This window comes from Thamnophis elegans, chromosome 3 (genome assembly GCF_009769535.1).
Source record: "Thamnophis elegans isolate rThaEle1 chromosome 3, rThaEle1.pri, whole genome shotgun sequence".
Lineage (NCBI taxonomy): Eukaryota > Metazoa > Chordata > Lepidosauria > Squamata > Colubridae > Thamnophis > Thamnophis elegans.
Genome location: NC_045543.1, coordinates 67,407,021 through 67,434,855, shown reverse-complemented (window position 1 = coordinate 67,434,855; position 27,835 = coordinate 67,407,021). Strand labels below are relative to the sequence as shown.

At 33.8% G+C, this 27,835-nt stretch overlaps 1 protein-coding gene across 2 annotated transcripts in view; it reads right to left on the bottom strand.

Moving 5' to 3' along the window:
- MLLT3 (MLLT3 super elongation complex subunit) overlaps nucleotides 1-27,835 on the bottom strand; it is a 133,148-nt gene that overhangs the window by 28,859 nt on the left and 76,454 nt on the right. For both annotated transcript variants that reach the window (XM_032214170.1, XM_032214171.1), the window contains exons 3-6: nucleotides 24,988-25,070; nucleotides 20,957-21,100; nucleotides 17,031-17,150; nucleotides 9,730-10,338 (exon numbers count right to left, since the gene is read on the bottom strand). In XM_032214170.1, coding sequence (XP_032070061.1) covers nucleotides 9,730-10,338; nucleotides 17,031-17,150; nucleotides 20,957-21,100; nucleotides 24,988-25,070 — 956 coding nt within the window. The remainder of the gene's footprint in view (nucleotides 1-9,729; nucleotides 10,339-17,030; nucleotides 17,151-20,956; nucleotides 21,101-24,987; nucleotides 25,071-27,835) is intronic.

Sequence of the window (27,835 nt, the reverse complement as noted above, 5' to 3'; positions counted from 1 at the left end):
TGGGCTGAATCCATATCTTTCTTAGCTCCTTCATCTGCTATGTGGGATTTCAGTAGCAAGATTCAGGAGGTTGTTGATGTTTCTCAAAGGGAAGGTGTGATGTTATCTGCCTTGAAGAAAGCACTAATGTGCCCCCTCTTGAAGAAGCTATCTTTCAATCAAATCGTATTTGGAATTTTTACCTACTCTCCAATCTTCTATATCTGTGAAGCATGTGGAGAATGCATGAGGGGCCCACCTGACAGAAAAATGTCCTATTCATTCCAATAGATAGCCCAGCCCTACCAATGATGGCTGTTCATATGAATCATTATCTCTAAATGACATTTATAAATAACATTCTTCTCAGTCTACAGAAAAAAAAGTAAAGGTCCATTGTGTCTGACTCTAGTGCAGGGGTCTGCAACCTTAAACACTGAAAGAGCCATTTGGACCAGTTTCTCACAGAAAACACTGGGAGCCACAAAACCTGAGGGGCGTGGCCAACTCGACATCACTACACACTTGATCTTAGCCAAAAGGCCGAGAAGCTCACTCATTCCCCCCAAGTCACATGATCCCCCCAGCCACGCCTACCCAGCGTCATTAGGGCAGAGAATAGTTGTTAAAAAACACTAGGAACCACAAAACCCTTTTGACATCTCTCTATCTCTCTCTCTATCTGTCTATCTATCTTACTTCTCTCTCTGTATCTCTCTCTATGTCTCTCTATCTATCTGCCCCTCTCACTGTATCTCTCTCTCTCCCCCCTCTCCTTCTCCCCCTATCTCTCTGTCTCTCTCCCTCCCCCCTCTCTCTATATCTCTCTGTCTCCCCTCTCTCCATATCTTTTTCACTCTATAGCTCTCTCCCCCTCTCCCCTCTGTATCTCTCTTTCCCTTCCTCTCTCTGTGTCTGTCTGTCTCTCTCTCTTTACCTCCCTCTCTTTCCCCCCTCTCTGTGCCTATCTCTCCATCTCTCTCTTTCCCTCCCTCTCTCTCCCCTCTCTCTCTGTTTATTTTCCCCTCTCTGTCTCTCTCTCTTTCCCTCCCACTCTTTTCCTCCATCCCTCTCTTCCCTCTCTCTTTATCTCTGTCCCCCCCTCTCTCAGAGGGTGGAGGAACCCCTGAACTGGTACTAGGTGGTGGGAATCTGATGCCCAGAGACTGATGAGCCCAGGAGCAGTGCACCGAAGACCAGCTGGCTGGTGGGGCATCACAACACTGGCAGTTCTACAGGAAAAGCAACTGACATCTGGGAGGTGAGAGCGAGCAGAGTAGGAAAAGTGGGCATAACAGCAAATGAACACGACAAAGGCACACAAAGGCAAGTTCAGGGGCGCTTCGCTCCTGCACTAAGAATCTGGCCATCACCACTGCTGAGACAGGGCGACAGCTCTTTCATCCCTCTGCCACTACAGGGCAACAGGGAGCACATCAGAGGGATGAAACAGCCCCATGTGGCTATGGAGCTGCGGGTTGCCGACACCTGATCTAGTGAGTGGTGCACATCTCCGTTTCTTAGCCAATTGAGCCACCATTCTCTGAAGATACTTCTCTGATCATATGGCCAGTATAACTATATGCTAAGGCGCATGGAATGCTGTTACTTTTCTGCCCAAAGTGATATCTATCAATGTACTTGCATTTGCATATTTTTGAACTGCTTGGTGGACAGGACCTGGGGCAAGTAACTGGAGCTCACTCCATCACACAGCACTTGTGTCTCAAATCCAGGCTGTAAGCTTTCCAGTTGACAAACTCAGTGTCTTTAATTACTGAGCTATCATGCTCCTAATCTACAGACATAAGGTCCTTGGCATTCCAGCATGTAACTAACTTTATATATTTTTCTGGGCTAGTACAATATAAAAAAAGATGTGAATTCCATTCCTGAACCTGGCCCCATGATGAACCTATGAGAGCCACTGCCTCTCTCTGGGATGTTTGTTCAACCTACAGCCCTGGTTATTTTCAGGTAGTGTCCTATCCAAATACAGTGGGGCAAAAAAATATTTAGTCAGCCACCAATTGTGCAAGTTCTCCCATTTAAAAAGATGAGAGAGCCCTGTAATTGACATCATAGGTAGACCTCAACTATGAGAGACAAAATGAGAAAACAAATCCAGACAATCACATTGTCTGATTTGGAAAGAATTTTTTTGCAAATTATGGTGGAAAATAAGTATTTGGTCAATATCAAAAGTTCATCTCAATACTTTGTTATATATCCTTTGTTGGCAATGACAGAGGTCAAATGTTTTCTGTAAGTTTTCACAAGGTTGGCACACACTGTTGCTGGTATGTTGGCCCATTCCTCCATGCAGATCTCCTCTAGAGCAGAGATGTTTTGGGGCTGTCGCTGGGCAACACGGACAAATACCTATGATGTCAATTACAGGCCTCTCTCATCTTTTTAAATGGGAGAACTTGCACAATTGGTGGCTGACTAAATACTTTTTTGCCCCACTGTATTAACTAGATCTGATCCAGACAAGGAGAAAAAAGTTCCGTTTTTTGGAGAAGAATGTTTTTCACAATCAATACTAAATGCACATGCCATATCTATGTTGTTGATGTTGTTTCTTTGTATGAGAACAAATATATTATAGTCAATAATACATAAACTTTGAAAAGTCAACATGTTCTATACTGTCATCAATTTGATTGTCCAACCCCCTGCTTAGGCAGGAAACCCTACACCACTTCAGACAAATAGTTGTCCAACATCTTCTTAAAAACTTCATATTGGAGCATTCATAACTTATGGTAATTCTAAAACTGTCAATAAAAACAAGCCTATGTTAATTTATTACAGAACTCATACATGGAGTTACAAATCAGTTTTAAGAGCAGAGGAAATAGAAAAATAAAAAAGAAGAAATAAAATTTCCTGCAGCCCTTAATCTTTTCAAACCAAAACTGGTGGCATATATGTAAAGGTATGTAGGTTTTTTTAAAACTTTTCTTTCTTGAAATGTATTTCTAAGAACTTCTTTGTAGATACTTTGTTATATTTCATATACAGAACACAATGTAATTCATTTAACAACCATATTACAAGCTTAGCCTCTGTCGCGATTCACTTAACAACTATGGCCAGAAAGATCATAAAAAGAGCAACACTCACTTAGCACAATTATCTTGCTTAACAATGGACAATTTGGGCTCAGTTATGATCATAAGTTGAAGACTACCTATATCTCATTTCTTGCACATCCAGAAATCCTGAAGCAGAAAGGAACCAGCCAAAGAATTAATACACTTTAATAGATGTAAAGAGGAGTACTGGATAGTATCTCACAGACTGAGAAGAAAAATTAGATTTTAACTTTGATTGCAATGTTAATAGTTTAATTGGTAATTTGGACTCATGACAAAAGTACTGCATTTATATTTTCTAACACTCTAGGAATTATTTTGGCTAAGATTATTTCTTTTTAACAAGTGCAAATAAATAAGGGCAAATGTCGGAATCTAAAGCCATGTGGAAGACTTAGATTTGGCTGAACAATCATCTTCCTATATATTAATTAATTTTTTTAATAAAATTTATTTGCCATCCACCTCATATCCAACAACTCTGGGTCACTTACAACATAAAAAACATTTTTAAAAATCTATTATAAAATTAATGCTGGATTTTTGTTATTAACTGCCTTGGGCTGCCTTGTCCACAAGTGAATGGGATAGAAATATGATAAAAATCACCATCATTTTAGCCGTTGTCTATCCACTGCAAGATGAAGGCTTCTTTTGCATGTTTTCAACCAATACAGTCCTGAGCAAACAAATAAGACATGAGAAACACTGTATGAGAGCAATCTGATTCCAGAATGTTTTGTGTCCTTACCCAAATGCACAAACCTTTATGCTGCTTCAATCTAGACTCTAAGCAATTGACTAATAATACAAACAAGAAATGCAATACAAACAATATAAATGTATTAAAGGCAGGATACAATAAATAAGAATATCAATATACAATGATGTTTCCTAATGAATGCAACACTCACAGTGTTACAGCTCACCCAATACACCATCTTAGTTGCTGACTATGTTTGCAAATAACCAAGTTTCAAAAGCTTGTACAAGATTGTGAGGGAAGGAACCATTCTTAAGTCCGGTGGAAAGTGTTCCACAGGAGGTGAGCTTCCATGGAAAATGCCGTCTTCTAATCACCCACCTGCAGGTTTCCCAGTAGCTAGGAACTGTTAGTAGGCAAACTCTGTTTATCCATATTGGGCAGACAGTCCAAAACAGGCAGTCTAAAAGGTACGTTTAGATCCATTTATTTATGGATATTGAAACTCTACACTCATCATTAAAAAGGAATTTAGGGGCCTCTTCATAATTTAGCCTCTTCATAAGTACAGTAGGTTTCTCCAATTCTAATTTAAAAACAGGTTGGCTGAATTCAGAGCTCCCTAAATCATGGTTCAACTATGTTTTCATTTTATTTATTTCCATTTATTTTGTTCTTCACTAGCATAATAGACAGAGCTTAAATAGAATTCTATCCAGAAATGTTTGGCTGATGGGAAAGGAATAATGAAGATATGTTATTCCCCAATTCCCTTGCTTCTACCACACCCAGTACCATTTCTTATGCTGTTTCAGAGAATCTTCAGCCTTCCTTGAGGACAAGTAAGGATTGCAGAGAGAAATAAATCAGATAAAATCACCTTCTTCTTTTGCCAGTAGCAGAAAGAAGATCAAGTCTACCAAAGAGGGAGGCAACTTCCTTATCTGATAGTTAAGACACTTAAAAAAACTGTATGCATATAATTAAGACACTATCAGTATAATTGCTATGACATTTTAACTTTGAATTTCTCTGTTCAGATATATATGCTGATAGGAAATCTACAAAACAAATACTGTTATCTTCTCAACCATAGTTACTCTATTAACAGCAGTTGCAACATGAAATAATCCATAATGAGATCTAATATTTCAGTGTTTCTATCTTCTAGTTTGCAACTTAAATAAATATTATAAGGCTGACATGGTTATATATCATGATACGCAGGCAATGAAAACAAAGCCAAGTGTTCTCTTATCACACAGCTACACGGTCCAGTATAGGAAAACGGTAAGCAGATTTTCATGAAATTAAACATCCTGCTATTGAAGTTTTTCACAAAGCAGTTTTTAAAGAACTCAAGATAAAAACAGACATGTTTAGAATTTGAAGTGGTTTGAACTATTCTCCCATTGCCTCAATAGTAATAAATTTGCATGCTTTCCTTCCTTTTCCTTTCCTTGTTGCTTTTCTAATGAGAGCCAAAAATTACAGGATGGGATTTAGAACTGGCTGATTATATAAAAGCTTCTGAAGTACTTTGCTACCTCATACAACTTGATATTAGAACTTTACATTAGCTGAAGTTCTTGGTATTCACCTGGCAGTGGATCCTTTCATGTTTAATGTTTTAAAAAGAGGTATTTTTAAAAATGGAGCAATGATCACACTTAAGATTAAAACTAACTTGTATATTAATGCTTTTTTGCCCATTAACACATGTGAGCAAAATTTTAAACATCACAGTTCTAAAGTAAAATCTTGAATATTGCAGTACTGTAAAATGCACCTAATCATTGAAAACAAACATCCCAATATCATAAATATTAAAAGTACTGAAGGTATTCATATCACCTTGTTTTTGCAAATTCTTTACCCCTATATTATAGAACAATTATATATTATAAACTGTAGGAAAAAAACCACAAAATAAAAACAAGCCTGTAGACACTTTCAATTAGAGTAATGATTGCATTTTCTATGGTCTATATTCAAAAGCCACACCCACTAGTCTTATAACTGAGGAATCACAGATGCTTGTAGCTATTTTAGGTCAATCATTCAACAGCACTAACAATCACAATGACTGACATCTCTAAAGAGAAATAAAGGAATCAACTAGTCATATTCACATATCTTCTAAAAAATATTGAGTACAGATCATCTATAAATAAATCTTTTCAATCAGGCATGTCCAACCTGTGACCCACAGGCCACATGCGACTCTGAACAGCTAGTAATGCAGCCTCACAAGATAATAAAATATATTAAAAATGATGTTTGTTATTTATATACATTAACTATATTATATATTATATGTGCAGGCCAATATAATTCCTTTTTACTCAATGAGGCCCAAGAAAGCCAAAAGGTTAAGTAATATTTTTTAGCTCTAAAAAGGAATTTAATCTATAGTTGAAATTATGTACACTTTAACGCCTATATTTTTCTCAACATGGTATCTTAAATTAATTTTAACAGGGAAATGTAAATCATTTTGCTTTCACCATCTTGTGTGTTCTTATCAACAACTTATTTAATTGAGGCAGGGTGGGGAGAGAGACTGAGAAAAAAGAAGGAAATATTTTGGTCACAACTGTAGCACATTTAGAACAACAGTATAAAAATGTTTTATGTTTTCAACCTTTGTCTATATAAAAAGTTTAGTTTAGTTTAGTTTAGTTTAATTTAGTTTTGGTTTATTTGTATGCCGCCCTTCTCCAGGAGGGACTCAGGGCGGCGAACAACTCAAAGGGGAAAGGGAACATAAACAACAGTACACATAATTAAAATACACGAAAATCACACAGCCATACCAGTCGAGAGGGGAGGGGAACTCATCAACCCGAGGCCTGCCGGCACAGCCAGGTTTTGACGGCTTTCCGGAAGGCCTGGAGAGAGGTGAGGGTCCGGATCTCCGCGGGGAGTTCATTCCAAAGGGCCGGAGTTGCTACAGAGAAGGCCCTCCCCCGGGTAGTAGCCAGATGGCATTGGCTGGTGGACGGAACCCGGAAGAGGCCGACCCTGTGAGATCTGACGGGTCTTTGGGAGGTAATTGGCAGCAGGCGGTCTCTCAAAACAATCAAAGCCTAGCTTAAAAATAATATACCTGCCTACAAGAAATTTCCATCACTGCTTAGTTTTATTTCATTTTTCTATTGCAAATTTTTAAAAGTTTTAAAAAAATTTTAATGTATGATTTAAATATTTAGCTATAATTTTAAATTGTAAACTGTTTTGAGATTATTTTTTTTAACTGGAAGCAATACAGAAACATTTTAAATCAAGAAAAATTCAGAAAAGGACTAAGGATTATTTCTCTTTGGTGAGCTACTTACTGTTTGGGCCATTTTAAAATGTAGAAAAGAGATAGGATTAAGTAATAAAATGAAAATGGGAGTTAATATTAAAGAAATTAATATTTTATTGAAATATTTATTCCCAATAATAATCTTTTCATTGACTTCTTTATATCTCGGGAATATTTAATTAACTTCCATTATTTAAAATATAGTATTATAAATAACTTATTAAGCTATTGGAAGCACAACTTCCTTTTCCACAAAATATTTTATTTAATATATTATAGTAATTGGGAAGTAAAACAGAATTTTTTTTAAAAAAAAGTCCAGGCATGATTAAAGCTTCTAACATTACACCAAGTGTTAAGGTAATTAACATAAGACCTATTTTCTATAGGTTTTCAAACGTTTTGGGACTCTATCCACTTTCATCTACAGCATTCAATAATGAGGCTAGTAATATATCACATTAATTTTCTTTTTAGCTTTCATACTTGAAAGCGGCTCTAGAAGTTATGAAAATTCTGTGGCATACCGCACATCTGAGGCACTACACTAGTGTGTGCAGGAAAGAGGATAGCAAGATAAGCTTTTATTACACAAGGGAAAATCTGCTTGTAAGACATTGGCTCTTCTTTGTACCACTTATCTGTGAATAAACTCACTGAACTTATTTGGATTTTTAAAATGTAAATATGATTATAAATACAATTACTTAAAGTATTTCTATTTCTATATTTCCAACAAAATTAATTTCCATAACAAATAGAAATATATACCAGACATATGCTTATGAAAGCATGGAGAATGCCCAGAATTTTCTTATTTGTTGTATATCAGTAAGCCTAAGTATTTTTTTACATCATACCTGCATAGCAAACACAAAGTCCTAACAGAGCAGTCAGACATGAAACTATATTTAATAAACCATCAGTATGAAGACATAGCATCATGTATTTTTTTCTCTTTTCCAATAAAGTAGGATTTAGCATAGAGACAATGGCAGAGTGTTCCTTTATCATTCCTTCTGTTATCTCTTTTTAAAATTTGTTTCTATCATGGCTGTCATAAAGAAAATGTGTGTTTCTATGTATGTGTATATGATGATATATATGCATATATATATATCATTACTGTTATGAATTTTCTGTCAAACCAACAATATATTTTAATTGAAAATTAAAATTTCAGTTGGAAGTGTTGAGCTCATTACAGTATATGCAATTCATATTAAGCAGGCATCTCATTCCAGCAAGCATCAAACAACTGTCAGAACTGTCATATTTCTGATAGCCAAAGGCAATTCTTGTTATCTAATATCTAAAATCAAGTTCTAATATTACACTTTTAAGAAATTTGCATATATTCACTTCTCCTTAGGCTGGCTTTATCTTTATCAGATATAGTCATTCCTCTCTTTTAGTGCTTGGATAACTACAGTGCTGCAACAGTGCAAACTAATTGTCCAGCCTTTCCCAACTGTTCTACTGACTAGAATGATATGAATCACAGGATTCATATTACAGAGGGTTGACCTATCCAACTCTGTAATACAGGAACTAACTAACACAATGACCCAAGATTCCATCAGATACACAAGCATATCAACATCATAAGAAGGTTGCTAGCCTCAAATGAACAGTATCAATGACTTTTTATTTTCTTTGTCTGATCAGAATAACAACAACAAAGATATCTAAACTTGATCTGCAGTAACAGTAACAACTCACCCTATTCAATGTATTTCATCTCTTTATTTTAACAAACAACATGGCTCATGGCTTCAAACCCCAAAATATCTCTCATGTAACTGTTAGTTAAGATTTTGAAATAGCAGAGAAGCAATTAAAAATAGATACTCCATCTTTCCCTATTCATTTCAAGGATGCAGTCCTATATTTCAAAGACAGAAATATTGCAAATTGAAAAACTTTCAATTTCTAAATTTCAGCTTTTAATATATGAATCTATCTTGTCCATAAATGTATTTCTGTCACTCACTAATCCTCTTCAAGCTTATGAACAGAATTATAAATAAGAATATAAGCATGTTTTCAAAACTGTGAAACCAATATAAACTATTATATTATAAAGCAGTGGAGACAGAGCAAATTAATTATTAAAATGAAATGGAAGAGATAAATATTCCCTGGTTAATCAGCCTTGAAGTATATATAGTATACATACATACATACATACATACATACATACATACACACACACACATACACATATACACACACAAACATACACACACACACACATACACACATACATACTGCTTGCATAATATATCTCCTCTACTGACTTTGCACAGCACAAACAGACAAACATAGTCACGCAAGTCACTCCTACTCAAAAAGCATAAATATTTATTTCCTGGCAACACTGAAAAAGCGCGCATTTCTTGACTTCTTGATTAATAAAAAACAATCATGAATCAATTCCCTAGAATAAACCAATAACCAAAATCATCTGTAAAGTGAAACTACGAATTTTATCTAATGATACAAATGGAATCCATTCAATATACATATATATATATATGCATACATGGATGCTAAATAAAGATTTTTTAAAAATTAGGTAAACAAATCAAAGCCTGTAACCAGACAACAAAGTAAGAATAAACACAAACTCTTACTTCTGATTTCGAAGACACATTTTCCTCCATATCAGAATCATTAGGGTCCACAATATCATCGAAAGGTGGTAATGTATTTTTCTTTTTCTCCAGAGGCTCACTTTCCATTTTAACTTTCCCAATTTTAAACTGAGATTTATCTTTTGTCTGTTTTTTCTCCACACTGGAGCAAGTAAGTATCAGTGGGGGAGCATTAGAAAAACTTTTAAATAAAGTCTCAGATCCACTTTTCTTCTTCTTTTTGGCTGCAAAGTCCTCAGAATCCAGACCAGGAGGCCTTTTGGAGGCAGCCTTCTTTTCTTGTTGCTGTCCACCACTTATGGTCAGTATGTTATTTTCTGATTTTGGCTCCTTTGACATAGGTTTGGGCTCTTTGAAGGCCATCTTAGGAACAATTTTTTCATCCTTTAGTGGTTTGTTTTCTTTGGGTTTTTTAGAGGATTCTTTGGAAGATTTGTTGTGTTCCCTGGAAGGTTCTTTGAAGGCACTTTTATGTTCTTTTGAGTCTTTTGAAGATTTTTCCTTGTGCTCCTTTGATAATTTATGGGGCTTTGAAAAACTGTTACTACTACTGCTACTGCTACTAGTGCTTATACTCTTGCTCAGCTCCTGCAACAATGAAAAGTAAAAAGTTAACTTTTTGCTTTCTGTCTTCTGTGTTTCAGAAACACCTACCATAAGTTGCTGCTCTATAAACTTTACTTGCATTAATAGATTAATGTATAAATTTACATTATATATTAGTAACAAACTTGCAATACCAAATATGGTCTACTGGACTATTTCTTTGCTTAAATCACAACAAATAAAATTGCAATATACTGTGTACAGATAGTCCTCGATTTGCAACCATAATCAAGCCCAACATTTCTCTTGCTAAGGTGTTAAGTGAATTCTGCCCCATTTTACTACCTTTCCTTCCACACTTGTTAAGTGAATCATTGCAGTTGTTAAGCTAGTAACACAGTTGTGGCTTCCCTATTGACTTTGCTTGTTAGAAGGTCACAAAAGGTGATCACATAACCCCGAGACACTGCAACCATCAGAAATATTAATTAGTTGCCAAGCAGTCAAATATTGATCACATGACCATGGGAATCCTGCAATGATCATAAATGTGAAAAATGGTCATAAGTCACTTTTTTCAGTGCTATTGTAACTTTGAACAGTGAGCAGCATGATGGTCTAGTGATGAAGAAGCTCACCTCTGAAGATTGAGAATTGAATCCTAGTTACCAGTAGAGCTTTCTAGGGCACAAAGAAAAAAAATATCTGCTGCAAACTCCATATGGCATCAGAAAGGGCATCCGGCCAGTAAACTCTCAGCTCTATCCACTCACCCCAAACTATACTGAATTAAGGGATTACAGGGTCATAAAAAGGGACTTTTATTGTAACTTTGAACAGTCACTAAATGAATGGCTGCAAGTCGAGAACAGTCATGATTTACATATTTTGTGAACATGTATCAAAAGACATTCTTGTGAGATTCTACAGACATTCTACAATTCATTAAAGACTTCTAAAATTGTTTACAGATGAAAGCATCTGGTAATAAATGATTAAGTACTATGAGGATGGTTATTCTCTATTCTGAGCAAAACATAAAAATTGTTAAGAATATTCATTATTGCTTTATATTAAACACTACTATGTTGTAAGATTATTAACCATACTGAGGTAAAACAGAATTAAAAGCTTGTTAAAAGGAGTAATTACTAATGGAATTACTAAAAAAACAATAAAATATATGGCCCTGATAATCTATGAAACTATGATTTTGAAACAAGCCTAAGCTGTAATTTAGAGAATTTTTAACCAAGGGGTGTCCAACCTTAGCAACTAAAACTATGCTGGCTGGGGAATTCTAAGATTTGAAGTCCATAGATCTTAAATTGCCAAGGTTGGACACCAAAACATTTTTAGAAATTTATACAGGACCTTGGAGAGTTCCTGCGTATCGATGTAGAAAAGCTTTTCCCAACCTGAAGCTCTCCAGATGTTGAAACTTCTATTCCTAAAATTCCCAGCTAAACTGGAAAAGGCCAAAGTTAACAAAACTGAATTGAATCACCTAAAATGTATTCATAGTTTCATCTTGGAAAACGAATAAAATGACATGCAGTTTGGTAGTTTCTGTGTTGTGGGTTCATGTAACTTTGAAATAGAATTTTCTAATGCTGAAATTAGAACTTTAGGATGAAACAGCACCATTACCATAGAATTAGCAACAGATCTCTGAAAATAAGGAAAATGCATCTAAAGATAATAATCTATTTTGGGTTGGCATATCTACAATTTATAGCTAAGAACATTGTTCAAATCAAGCCTGTGTGAATTCAATCAATATATAACTTCCAGTGGTTACATTTAAACCTGGATGTATGGCCACAATTGGGATTGGAATTTCATTCATTAATGAAATTCATGTGTGGTGGTTAAGTGAGTCATCATATAGTTGGAACTGATTTTACAACCATTTTTTAGTTATTAAGGCAAACTACATGTTGTTAAGAGAATCATGCAATCTTTAAGAAAATCTGCCTTTCCCAATTGATTTTGCTTGTTGGAAGCCAGCTGGGACGATTACAAATTGTAATCATGTAATCATGTGACTATGGTGTGATGGTTATATTTTCAAGGATGGTTGTAAGTCATTTTTCCTCCGAGACCACTGTAACTCTGAAGTGTGATCAAACAAATGGTCACATATCAAGGACTACTTGTAACTATATTTACTTATAATTGAACTTGCTTCTGCCTAAAATTGCAGAATGCTCCACTTTCAGTTTGACATACAGCAACTACAACTTCATCTTTAAAGTTCAACAGCTAAAGTATAGATGTAGAAGAAAAGTTACACTTAAATGAAAACAGAAGAATAGAAGTATGAGTAGAGTAAGAAAATCTTAGGAAATACTTCAGTGAGTCAAAAAACTCTATGTTAGCTTTAATTATGCATAATTTACACTTATAATACCAAGCTGCACATTTGGTATTGCAACAAGTACCATTCAACAGGCTTAGTAAACGAACTAGTTTAGAAATGATAATTAATGCTTATACTTCCTTCCATTAAAACCAGTTATCGAAATCTTATGATGAATCAGAAAAAGCAGTAAAATCATGAGAATATTATAACCTGTTTCATAATTGTACAGGACAAAAATTATGTTTTGCATATGAAAAGATTATTACATTTTGTTTCCAATGCAGAACAAATGATCACATTCTGGAAGATCTGCCAAACCATATTAGCTGGCCATAGTTCAACAAAACAGATGCTTCAGTTTTCACTGTTCTGGAGAGATCCTTGCGAGATGAGTAGAACATGGCTGGAGCATGTTGTTCCTTTTTCCCCTCTCTACAGCTCACAGAGGGGCATACCTTACTTACCTACCCTCTTCTGATCTTCCCTTTGTTTCACCTTCCCTCCCTAACAGTTGCTGTGACTGTCATGAACATATTCTACTAATATGCCTGCTTGTGACATCTGGAAGCCATTTCTATCAAGGTAACCATAAGACTATTGTCAAATGGCATGATGTAATTCTTATCTCCTATTTCAATACTCAAAATCTGAAATTAAAATTCTGAATTATATTAAACAATAATGCTATGATAAGAGCTTGACAACCTTTGTGGTCTTTATAAATTATATTTTGACCATGATTTGTTTTCTGTCATACTATTATTATGAAGAGTCTTCAAAAGAGATATTTTGTATCTTAAGGGAATATGCATATAGTAACATTATCTGAATCATTAAAGAGCTGGTCATGACTACTTCTGAAGTTGCTCCTGGGTGCTCCAAGCATAGATATTTCACTTTAATGTTTTATTTGTACTCTCTCATCATCATCGTAATAAAAGCAAGATATACTTTTTCTCAATCTGAGCAAACTGAGTGACTTGGCCAAGCCTCTGGTTAGATTCACATACCGTGTTAAGCCAGTGAAAACCCAAGCAAGCTAAATATGTCTTAATAAATATTGAACCAGTCACTATTTCATAATGCAATCCTCTTCATAGGATTATTCTTGCAATAAAATGGGAGTATGGGATTACTGGGTATGCCACCTAAGGAAAGCGAAGATAAAAAGCAACAAATAACTAGAAGTATTGTTAGAACTGAAATATAAAATTCTTAGAAATAAATGTGAACACAGACTTTCTTTCTAAAAGCTTATCTTTTGTGAATTAACATGTGGAAATGCTCTTAAAACAACTATGTTCATGTCCCAAGTATTGGAACTAAGAAAGAGATCTGGATTTTAAGAAGTAACACTCCATAATGAGTTAGTTAAAAGTTGAATCACTGACTCCTAGAAGCCAAGAAATGTTTTGTGTAGTCTTAATTACTTAAGGAATGATAAAAGTATTTTCTGAAAAACAAAATAATGATCCAGTACTTTAATCTGGGTAACTTTATGAATATCTGGGTGTGACAAGCATTATCTGCACCTCTGGCTATGAGGTTTACCAGTATTCTTGACAATGTGCTAAACTAATCAAGAGAAGATTTCACCTCTAAATGGTTCAATCAAGATAAGTTTGGTGCTTTTTAAATAATATTTATTTTCAACTTCCCCAGCAATGTCATCATCCTTCCAGGAATATCCCTCTGTTTTGGTGTGCTAAAGCTAATAAAAGTTTGCTCCAGTCTTTGTTTCTTTTGTTGCTAATCTGTAACTACAACATCTACACTGGCAATTACTGAAGGGAGTAGATTATTCACCTTTTTACCTTCTTAGTCAAGCAGAAAAGAATATCCCAGAGTTCCAAAGTTATGATCTTTTCTTCTAACCGTTTCAAGAAAAGCTACGGAGAAGCTATAAGCCGAGAGGGAGAAGTTGCAAACCAACTTCTATTGTGATGGTTCCAATGAGAAAAAAATTCTTGGAGACTATTCATCAAAATTTTCCTCTCACACAGCGTTAAGGTAAAGGTTTCCACAGTCCAGTTGAGTCCAACTCTAGAGGCGGTGCTCATCTCCATTACTTAGCCAAGGGAGTCAATGTGTCTGAAGACATTTCTGTGGTCATGTGACTCGCATAACTATATGCCGTGGCACACGGAACACTGTTACCTATTCATTTACTTTCATTTTCATGATTTCAAACTGCTAGGTGGGCAGGAGCTGGAGCAAGTAATGGGAACTCATGTGGCACTTGGGTCTTGAACCTTCCAGCTGACAAGCTCAGTGTCTGTTGAGCCATTGTACCCCTCATACTGATTTAGCTACCCCTTATTTCAAAGGCCTAAGATGTATCTTTGAATGAAGGAGGTGGTGGAAAAAAACTAAAAGAAATTTCTATTTCTAGAGGGGAATTTCCTCTTCAAATTGGTACCATCCCTACTTTCACATTGGATTTTGTAGTACTTTTTTCCATGTAAGGCTATTTAGCAGCAGGAGGTAAACATTCACAGTTAATTTAAGATCCCCCTCTTTCCAACACTTTTTAAGATTCATTTTACAACTGTATATTAGTTTGCATATCTTCTATCTCCCTGCCATACAGCTTTCCCAAACAAATCCTGCTCCCTATTTTCCTGAGACACTGAAGTACTACGTGCATTTGGACTTAATTTAAACTGCATTTAAGCCATTATTTTAAATGTTTGAATTCAGTTATTACTTGAGTTATTATTTGAATTTGTGGTAGGATGTGGTTACATGCTCGGATACTCAAAGATTCTGTAGGCTTTATTTAGGTGTCAACATAAACTTTTAAATTTGAAAAGACTTTTAAATCTGTGGTAACTTCATTTAATTCACAAGCACATAGTTTTGAACATTTGGTTAATACACATTAGGGTGTGGCCTAAAACAGAACCATGGCAACATAGGAAACACTTCTATTTGGACAGTGGGAATTCCTTTGTATTTCTCTTTCTTGCAACCAAAACATGTGACAAATCCAGACCAGATTTGGGGATTGATAAATACAAAGGATCAAGAGAATATAGTTCCCCTATAACATGTGATGATTGCTGATGAAACTTACAATAGGTTTATATCCCTAATAAATACATGTTTTATTTCTACTACTATGGTTTTTTTAAATAAATTTTTATTTTTATTACACAAACAATACATACAGACAATAAAAAAAACAGAAAAAAAAACAAAAAATACACACAAAAAAAGCATCATTACATACAACATGTCGTTTGGTTATAGGTGTTTTAACATCCATATTCTCGAATAACATTTACCATCACAGATTTTTCATCTAGTATAACTAAATACCTCACTTTCATTGTACAGTATGCATTCAATTACGAAGTATTATTTTTTCCCCAATAAATCATAGTTCCCTTACATTCTTGATTATCTATTTAATAACAGTATATCTTTATATTATCCCCATGTGGGAAAAAAAGATATTTTTTTTTACCAACCATTTATATTTATATATCACTATTTTCCATTCTACATAATTCCACCAATCAACTATCAGGTATGCTTATGTTCATTGTTATCCTTGTACCTCATACCTTCAAACGGAAATTTTATTCGTTCATTTTTCAACAAAATATTCTAAGTGGTCGCTACATATATATACCATTTTTTTAATTATTCCCTTATTAAAATTATTTATCAACAACAAGATATCATTGTAATATGTTCTTAAGGTTATACATTATATTACCAAACCTCTATCAAATATACATAAAATCGTTGTTATCCTTATCCTTTTTAAAGCAAAAAGTTCTAAAATATTCAATTCATAGATATATCAGTTTTTCATTGTATCGTTGTTAATCTATTTCACAGCATGGCTGTGTTATCATTTAACTCCTTCAGTTAAAACATGAGTAAGACATTTTTCATTTCCAGGTTTTTTTCCCCCAGCCACTGATAAAACAAGTCCCATATCTTATAAAACTACTAATATGTTTCTTAACAGGATGTGTCAACTCTAGAATTCAGGTGTCAGGACAAAAAGTGGGTAACTATATCAAGTACATTTAAATTTGAATAGCATAATAAATAAATAAATAAATAAATAAATAAATAAATAAATAAATAAATAAATAAATAAATAAATAAATAAATAAATAAATAATAAATAAATAATAAATAAATAAATAAAATAAGAGTAATGCATATATTTATTTATAAAAATTTCATGAGCAAACATATTTAACTCTAAATATTCCGATTGTGTCTATTTTTAAGTGTTATGGATTTGCTGAAAAGATTGAAGCATTTAATAATTAATTCTTGGCTTATTGATCATTCAAAACGGCTGCTCAAAACATATTCCAATTTCTAACCATAGGCAACATCTTACCTTTGGCCCATGAGATGATTTTTTCTTCACTTCAGAAAAAGACAGGGAATTAGTGGGAAGATTAGGGAGATGAAGACTTTGCCCTGAAGCAACTGATGTTCCATCTGACATAACCATGATCTACAGTGATGAAGTAATAAAAATATTAGAAATGTTTATAAAATAAGCTGAAATATAAAGATCGTGGAGGTAGACAAATATCTTAGGTAAACTGACAATTATGATTTTTTCTGTGGGCTGTATGTAATTGACAACTATTTTATTAATGCCACATGGCTATCACCAGAATAGAAATGACAGACTGAAGCAATAAAAGTATCTGCAACAGTAGCTTTAGAAGTTCATAAAAATTAATATACTGTACAAAGAAATAACATGAATAAAAATTATAAGGTTGATGAATTCACCCTGGAGATCTGTTTCCCTTACACCACAAGTAGCAATGTTTGAAGGATTGGGGGTTGCAATTCAGCCTCCCAAAGTTTTGAAAAACTGCATAAATTCAAGCATTCTGATAAGAAGGAACAGAACTATTTTGTATGCATATGTGTGGATTTATTTGAATTTTAAGGAGAAATGGAACAGAGAATCTTTGGGAAGCAAGACACTCCTATTTTCATCCTTAAATCCTCTCAAATGAGGACATTGGACAGTTTTAAAGGACTGGAAATAGTTTTCTAGATTCCTTCCACTTCCATACTTAACCACAGTGGAGCCAAGCCAAAATAGGCTAGGGAAAAAAAAGATAAACAGGACTGTTTGGGGAATGAAGTGATGTGGTAAGTGCATTTATATTCATTTTCACATAATCAGTTTTCTGTGGACACCAATGATTTCTGCTCCATTAATTTTATTTTATTTTTAAAAGCATCCCAAAAAAACTGAATAGTCTAAATCCATCTATTTTGTCACCACATTTAGACAATACATATATTTTACATGGTTTATGCACCTATGCAGGCTGTCATTGGAATGTTCACATTATGTATATAATGAAGTCAGATGTACCATCTGTTGAATCACATAGATTCTGAAGACCAACCTAGACAGCCCAGAGTTCACTTGAAACCAAGTTCCCTAGGAGGGAAATTGTTTGAATTCATAAATGATCAAATGAAAAACTGCAGTTCCAGGCAAATAATCATTCTTTTTGTTGGTAATAGAAATAAGCATTAAAACATATCAATCAAAACTGTATTATGGTCAAAGACCAGAGGAGAGTGGATACAAAGGATTTAAAAGCATAAAAGATACATCCAGATTTTTTAAAAAATACAGTAAAAAGATTTTAAAAAACCATGAAATTCTAGAATCGAAAAGCAGCAGGGAGAAGTAAAATTATCCTATGCTCCCTCGCAATAATGGTGAGACAAGGCTAGGACAAATGTCTCTGTAGTACAAGCACTGGAGACTAAGATGTTCTGTTGTTTCTGTATGTCCAGAGTTACAGATACATTGTCTCCCCAGCCTCCCCAGGAAGGCCCCCTTTATCAGGATAATTCAATTGAGGGGAGGGCATGACAGCTTGCCACAGTAAATCCCCCCCCCAATTAGGTACTTCAAGTTAAATAGGGGGGGAGAGTACCTGTTGGGTCTCACCCCAAAAGTTGGTGATATAGTTAAGTTATATTGGTGTTCTGTGTACATTATTTAATGAGTCCTTTGGCCTAATTGTATCCCATGCTGAGTAAAAGATCTGGAGAGAAGTCCAAGGACGAGATTTGTTTTGTTACAGTGTCTTTTTTCATGTAGACTGAAAATCATTACTCATAGTTAGTGAGACAAGGTTAAGGGGAGACAAGGTTAATGCGAGCCAGCAGTTGATCATGGTCACTCATACTCTAGTCTCTAGTTTCATGAGACCTGTCTCTAGTCTCAGGGTGGTATTAGAGATACACATTAAAATATATTACACTCTGAACATTTGGATATTAAGAATGTTGTATTTATCATCCATAGGCTACAGCTAATAATATTGTTTTACTTTCGTAGAAAGATTTTAGTATAACTGATGTAAAACCCTGGATAAAGTCATGTTTTCATATGAATATACTGCACATATCAACTGTTCTTGTTGTATTATGGAAGTCTGATCTATTTTAATATAAATGTATTTATTAATGTAAGAATATTAATCAGAATACAGTAGTAAGTATGAAGTACAGCAAGTATAAACACATTTAAGAATTCTTCACCCCCACCAGGTTAAACAGATATTTCTTTATCCTATATTGGTCAATGTTTAATTTGTTATTTAAGAATGAATTTTGAGATTTTTGTTTCATACTATATAATTCATTTCGATATATTTCTTTTTTCTTAATCTGTGTTTGTTTTCTTCTCAGTTTTATATTTGGTCTTTTTTTCTGAATCTTTATAGATTAAGAGTAATAACAAGGAGTCTGTTCATCATGATCTTGACATAATCACTGTCTTCTACAGAGCCCACAGCTTTGGGAAGGATGTAAATGGAGCAACAATGGAAGAAAGAGATACCCACCCAAGCAGCCAGATAAGCTACATCAATCCTGGCAATCAATGATGGCAGATATCATGGCCTTATCCTTACTCTGATCAATGTGATTCACAGACATGTATAAATAACAAGATTATAACCAGGAAAACAATGGTCATGTGAGGTAAGCAGACAACAAGATTTATAATCATTTTTTGGCAATCCAGATACTGTTGCTCTTTTTGGCTTGTAAAACAAAAAGCCAATTTAGAACACATATCATGTAAATTTTTATTTATAAATCTGATTTTGACTTGCATATTAAAATATGGTTGAAACAATTGTATACATTTATGAATTTAAATGAGACATATTTAGCCTTCACCCCATTTAAATGAGACATATTTAGCCTTCGCCAGCCAGTGCTTATCATTCTTTTCCCCCCTAAAATTATGTAGACACCATGATGAAAGTAGACCTAATTGCAGATTATTCTGCAGTAAAGTATGAATTTTTTGGTGTACATGTGTACATTGTATATAATATGCCAAGTATTTTATATGAATGAAATATCCTATATGCTTCATTAAACTAAATACATTCAAAAATTAAGCTAAGAACTATGAATTCAAATGAAATTACACTTTAAACAAATGTAGCTATGTCTGCAAGGTTAGCAGGAAGAAACTGGGCTTTACTAAGTTTTTACACAAATATTTAAAAGGCAGAATGTAAGTTTCATTTCAGATTTTGCAGAAATTTTCAATAAAATATGCTAACCGCACCCCAAAATTACTCTGCTGGAGGAAATTCTCTAATATATTGTTAAGCACAGCAAACAGTAAAAATATAAAGTAATCTTTCAAAGGATTTTTGGGAGTGAGGGAAGCCTATCAATTATTAACACTAAATCTTGTATTCTGAAGTGAATGAGCTTTGAATTTCTTAACAAAACAAAATCCTTTTTTTTCTCTCAAAGAAGCAAATCTGTTTTTATAAACCCAACCTCACTGTTTCAATTACTGCATAGGTGAAACACAAGAAAAATGGAAGCAATATTAATTTGAAGTTGCTTTTAAAGCACCCCATATTTAACTCTCAACTTGATTCCCTGTAAAGGTTCTTAATAAAGTGGTAAACTACTACTTTTTCTTTCACATGTGTATTCAATCACATGAGCATTGAAAATTAGGTCTCCGAGCTCCTTTAGGAAGCAGAGACCTAAGTCTTTTTTGCAGTGGTTTTATCCTGGTATGTAATATCTGCATCTGTTCTACTATTTCACTTTTATTTGGTGTTATTGGCTTAATGTTATACCTGAGGTACCTATATTATGTGATCAAGCTCATCTGTGCAAAAAAAAAAAGCTGCTTTTCAACTCAAAGAGATTTTGCTATGGAGGGAGGGAAACAACTTTCACTGTGCTTAGAATCTATTTCATAATTTACTGTTTGTTTTTATATAAACTCACCCCGCCAGCTTTAAGCAGCTTTCTTCTGAACTCCTCTGTTGGGTTGTTGAAAGTAAGCTTTTCACAGCGAAGATGGTTTACAGGTGGGTGTCCTTCCAGATGCAGGAACAGATCATAGTCAAAGCGGACTTTCTTCGGTTCTTCCTACAGGTTAGAACACAGTCAGACAAAACTGGAGGGGGAAACCTGACACTGTATGACATGCTGGCTTTTTATCCCAATACTATAGATTGCATTCATTTCCTCATAAAACATTGTGGTAATTGGTTTTTAAAAAGTGAATAGACATTTGGGCTTGGGACTTCCCACATTAAGTGATCTGGGATTCTGATGTGGGACTCTGGGCTTTTTAAATTATTGATAAAGAAAAGGCTATTTTGATTCTGATCAAATTGAACTTCATTTACATTTACAGTTTATTTACAATTCATTTTGTGTCAGTCATTCATATAGCATTTCTTCAACAATCTTTTACACTGTAGAAGTATTGCATTAAACTTTGATAGATATTGTACACACACCTACCATAAGCATATTAATTATTTTATTTATTTATTTATGGAATTTATATCCTTGTATTGCCAAGTTGGCATCAATTATCCATAAAAAAAATCAAGGTGCTAATTATTAGTATCTGGCCTTAAAATATATAAGGCCCTGTTTTGGTTCTTTTTTCCCCCTTATTAGCTTATTGCAGCTATTAAGATCAACCAACAATTCCTAATTAATAATGACAACCATGTAACAGGTCAAATGCTTTTTTTCTTTATTACTAGCAACACAAATACTTTCAACTACTGCTTGATGATATTACCTGAGTCTTGGGTTGGTTGGAAATAGGTAAATTAAATAGTGAAACAGAAGTATTTATGACAACACATAAATTTAAAGTAATAGTGTAAAAATCAATTTCCTCCATTTTAAAAACAAAGAATCAAAGATAAAAGATAGTGATTTGCCAGAATTATCTAGTAGTCAGTGCCTAAACTAAATTAGACAAAATTAAAAATAAATTTAAATTAGCCAAAAATTATCTGGTAGTCAATTGCAATAATAGAATTTTAGTCAGCAATACTGACTAGAGGCCAAATATTTAACACTGGTTTGCATCATAAACTTAAACGTACTTGCTCAGAAGTAATTTCCACTAGATTAAGCCGAAATGTGCACAAAATAGCAGCCTTTAATCAAACTGTGTTTAATTCCCTAATGTTAAAGTCAGAAGAAATGTGTACAAAACTCTGTGTGCCTAAATGACTTTAAACTGATGTCCACCCGTGCATCTCAGTGAAAATTCTTCCTATGTGTCTGTGAAAATTTTTATTACATATATTGTAAAAAGTTTAATTATACCTCAGCTATTTCAGGAAGGAAATGAACTGTTATAGGAGCTATACTATTATTGCTTGACAAAAAGTCTATTTGTTTAGCAAGTTCTCTAAGAAAGGACCACCTCTGTGTATTGGACAACCGTAATACAGTTTATATAATAAGAAAAAGAATTAAATTACTATTGTGCTGTATATATATAGCGTAGTAATTGCTAGAAAGCCAGAAGAGGACAACTGCTGTACAAAAAAGACTTCATCCTAAAGCAAATCCATAATCAGCAGGATTTTGGAGTTTTTACACCTGAGGCTGGGTAAATTCAGACTGCCAAGAAACTTAAGTTGAAAGTAACAGTCATAAAAGAACCCTTATTTTCCAAGCAAAATCTAAAGTATGAGTAACATATAATTTAATATAATACAATATTTTAAGTTCACTGTTACAACCAAAAGGACTCATCTTTTCTACATAAAAATCAACATGAATAGGACTTAACATGAACAAAATATATTTGAAATCAATTGAGCAAACTCCACAACACTACTCTGTTCTGAACTTCTATGTACATGGCATAAATAACAGCTAACCATCAGTTCTTTTTACAGTTCAGAATGGCCAACAGCTTTGTTAAAGGGTAAAATAATAATGTGTGGACCAGGATTACATAATGAATCAGAACTAGGATTCATGTAGTCTAGTATTTTCTTATTTCTTTTGGTCAGCCAAAAGCTTCATAGGAAGCATAACTATGTTGTAACAGCTCAGTTTCCCACTCTCATTTTCCAGTAAATGGCACTGAAAGATTTATAAGAGTAATATATTGCCATTTAATGTTTATATATAGTGGGAATTTAGATAGTGTGTGTGTCAAAAGTAATTCTTTCCATTCTATTTATAAAAGTAACAAATATATTCCAGTCTCTTGGAAAAAGATAATATTCCTATCCTGAAAGTCAGAAGTTTGGTGTTTTAAGAAATTTATAGATACTCAAAATATTTGGATTTTTCAGAGAATATACATTGACCAAAACCAAATATTTTAAGGATGGCTACATAATCTAATGAAATACACTACATTAAAAAGCTTATTTTCAAAACAGTAGAATTGAATTAAAAGAATAAACTCACTTTTATTCCCAGTGACATTCATTATTTTCCAGTGAGTGAAATTTATTTAAGGTAAAATGTAGGAGCTTGGCCAAAACAACAGATGGTAGATATAACTTCAAATCCTTAATTTCCTCTAAACTATACTAAACTGTACAATTTTTATATTTTACATTTTAAATACCACAAAGTCCTTCCTTAACAAAGCATTAACTGTCTTATTCTTCCAAAATATACCGGTCTCTCATCTTACAAAATCATTTTCCATTTCAGAAGAAACCCAACATCACATGAGCAGAAGGCAATTTGACCAAAAGACTTTCCTTTTCCCTCTTTTCCATTATAGTCCTATACACATTCTTAAATAACCCTTCCTAAAATCAAAATAATTTAAAAAAAATGTGATATGTTTTTAACAGTTCTGAAGTGGACAAGTATGAATCAATTAAAATTGGAAAACTATTTATGCTTCTCACTGCAGATCAGTCAGAAACATTTCACAATGTTCTCAAATCTATTGGTCTCAGGACTCCTTTACATTCTTAAAAAATGACTGATCCATAACTCTTTGGTTTATATGGATTATATTTATCACTATTTACTGTAATAGAAATTAAATCTGAGAATTTAAAAAATATTTATTGATTTCATAGAACCCTTTGAAGAGTCTTGGGGCCTGCAAGCGGATCCCCAGACCATACCGACTGCTCTAAACTTTTACTTCCTATAAATATTTTTTTATGGGAACTTATAGAAGTCAGCAACTCTCCTTTCAAAAGAAGGGAAAAATTAGGTAAACTCCTATAATAAATGATTTCATTAAATATAAAGGGTAAATATTCAATGCACTATTGAAAATAACCAAAACCAGCTTTTACACTGTATCTTAAATAAATTTAAATATCCTGTATAAAAATGAGATTAATGAAGCTAATTAAAATATCCTAACTAGCTGTATTAGCTGTCTTAGGTATATATGTTTCTGTGTAACTCTGGGTTTATTGACAATATAAGCAGGTAATTTTTTTCTTCTGAAATAACAGTTAAGAACTTAAAAGTATTTATTCAGAGCAACTTTAACACAACTATAAAAAATAAATTATCATCTCTTAAAAAGCAGTGTGTTAAAGATTTGAACTCATCTATATAATTTTATTCAATTATAAATCTCTATCAATATTTAAAATAAATGATGAAAGTTAATCACTTCCATTAAGTCCAAAACAGTATCTATAATGAATTCAATTTCCTTATTTATTGGATAGCATCTAATGCTGCATTAGTGGTTTTTTAAACAACAAAACTTCTCCATCTGTTCTTGAATATCTGCTAGGCAGCATCTCACAACACACTATATATTTTGGAAGAATAGTAACGGGCTACAAGGGAGATAGAAAATCTGCTTCTTGGATTTATGCCATCCCATTGACAGACACTTCATTTGGATTTTCCAGGCATATTTCAAGGACTGAAAAGGGTTTATGAAATCTATGACAAATGAAATTTTATCACCAGATTTTACATTGACATTTATTAAGTCATCTAAAGAACTTAATAGGTATGTGTAGAGAAATTGAAAGAACAACATTACGTACCTTGTTCTTGAAGTAAACCTCTATTGGCAAAATAAACCCAGCATACCCAGATTCTTCAACTTTGTATGGTGGATCTTTGCATACTGAGGAGGGAAAAGAAAAAAGTTTGAGCTTATACTTTGAACAATAATTTTATGGCTAAATAAATTCAACTTGACAAAAATGGCTTCAATTTTTTTTTTTACTAGTTAGCTATTCACAGCATAATTCTAATATTTCTTACCTCTTCTGATCCAGGAACAAGACAAAACTAAAGAATGGATTTGTTGGAGGATGATCAAAAACACGGCATGGTATTTTGTTTTCAGAAATTTCCATTTTTTGGAAATGTCTAATTTTATGAAATTAATTCACATCATTGTTAATACAAAAATACTAGGAATTCTATTAGAATTACAACAATACACGTTAATAGTTTCAAGTGCTTCTTAAAAGCACATATAGCTCGCCATAGCACTTGAAGCATGCCACAATTAGAGTATTAAAGTTTCTAATGTTTGTTCCTTCTTTTTTCAATCCCTGTATAAGTTCAATAAAGAAATGTATATACTGTTTGACATCTGACAATATACCCAAGAAGTCCAATAAAAATATCCAAGGAAGCCTCTGAATTTACTTGATTATGCAAACTTCATTGACTTTTTAAAACAATAATAATTTGCTTTCATTATTTTTGGTCTGTTAGATATTTGTACAGCATTAAAATAAGCATGCCTCTTTAGTTTTTGTAGAATAAATTATTGATTTGGCCTCAAAGATATGACAAACAACAAACAGATTTCACATTTTCTAAAACAAAATTTTGTAGAAAGCTGGACTTGAAAGCAGTACCGTAATTTCTGAGACAACTCTGTACTCTTCAATAGTATTATGCTGCTTAAGCTTTTTACTCTCCAAGCACTTATGAGTTTTCTCAAATATATTTTCTTTAAGTGTAAGGAAAGGCTGACCAGTTAATACTTAAATCCAGAATTTTTTTCTGGAATATTACTTAGGTTTTAAAATATATGTGCAATATTATAAGATTTTTAAAAAACATTTATTGCATATATACAATAGATTCTTGATTGTTCAAATGTATAAATAGTTCTGGACTTGGGGAATATATTTAATTTTATGTATTTGTTCATTAAACATTATAATTGACGAATAGACTCAAACTCTGATCATTTAATGTGACTGTTCCTGAACAAAACTGTGCTATATTATATTCTCTAACTGTAACGATAAAAAATATTACTACTTTTTTATACTATTAATAATATCTCACAATCCCAATAAGTGTTCCAACAACATTAATATTTCATAAAAAAATCAATTTCAGTAATTAAACCAAAACACAACTTTAACCTATAAAGCTCAGTCACAGTAATCTTAACCTGGATTCAAATATAACAAAGAAAACTAAGAAACATGATTTGGGGAAAGGGGGCAATTTTAGCAAGAAAGTGCTAGAGTTAGCAAGGATATTTTTAACAAGACAATAAAAAACAATGCTAGAAGAATAGATGGAATGAGTTAAGTGGCTGCAGTACCTTCTTAAAATGTACAATTTCATACTTCCAACATGATGGGCTTGAAGTCAGGATTTATTTCATGGCAATGCAAGCTATTTCAAGAACTAACAGTAAATTATATTCAGAGAGAGTGGAAATTCCACTAGTACAAGCATCTGACTTTACTAGTTCTTGGCTGGTATAAAATCTGCATTAAGAACTGACACCTAGAGCTCCAGAACAAGCACCAAAGGTAAGACTTTTACCTTCATGTCTTGCTCATGGATTTCCAGGAAGCATCTGTCTGGCCACTGTTGAAAACATGGTGCTGGACTAAATGGACCCTGATCCAGCCAAGCTCTTACATTCTTATTCTGGAAATTTAACACATACATATTTTGGAAATAGGAGAGCAAATCAATTTCAGAAATGGTCCATGTTTGTATATCTCAATGCACTGAAGGTCAGAAGTGAAACCCATTTAGACAAGAACTGCCATATGCTTATCCCCAGTTCTAACATATGAATTTATCTAGGCACATTTATTACTTCATAACTGAATTCCTGCATGAAATATAATTATAAAGTATAACAACATAGTTAAACGTTTCTTATCTGCTCGCATATATTTTTCAATGAAACCTATTCATACATTTTCATTGGGAGTGACATTTTCATTGATGCTTATTTTGAAAGCAGAGGCTCATGAATTTTTGATTACTGCCCACAGGTAAAATTAATTTTTCTGAGTTTTTAGATTCATACACAGATTATTTATCAACTGACTGTATATGTATTTTAAACTTCTGGATATCAAGATCAATCACAGGGGGAGAAAAGGCTTAAATTCATATAGATTAAGGTGACCAGACGTCCCGCTTTTGGCGGGACACACCCGCTTTCCAATGCATTTTCCCGCATCCCGCCCGCCTTTTTAAAAGGCAGCTTTTTTTGGCGCTCGCAGCTCCCGCCCATCAGCTGCTAGCTTGCTGGGCTGGCTCATCGTTCTGTTCTCTATCCTACCAGATGAGCCAGCCCAGCAAGCTAGCAGCTGATGGGCGGGAGCTGCGAGCGCCAAAAAAAGCGTGCTTTTAGCCTTTTACCTACTACCTACAAATTTAAGCCAGCCCAGCCTGCCGCTCACTGATTGGATTGGCCTGGACTCCAGCCAATCAGTGAGCTGGCTGGGATGGGAAATTTTCAGCACGCTTGCGCGAGTCTCCATTTCCTTTCGACAAAAGACGAAAGAGGTTGCAGCTGCGCTGACTGGTGAGTAATCTAATTCTAATCGAATTTTCCGCTCACCGCGGCAGGAGGAGAGGGTGGGGGCAGCTGCAGCCGCCCGCAGCAGA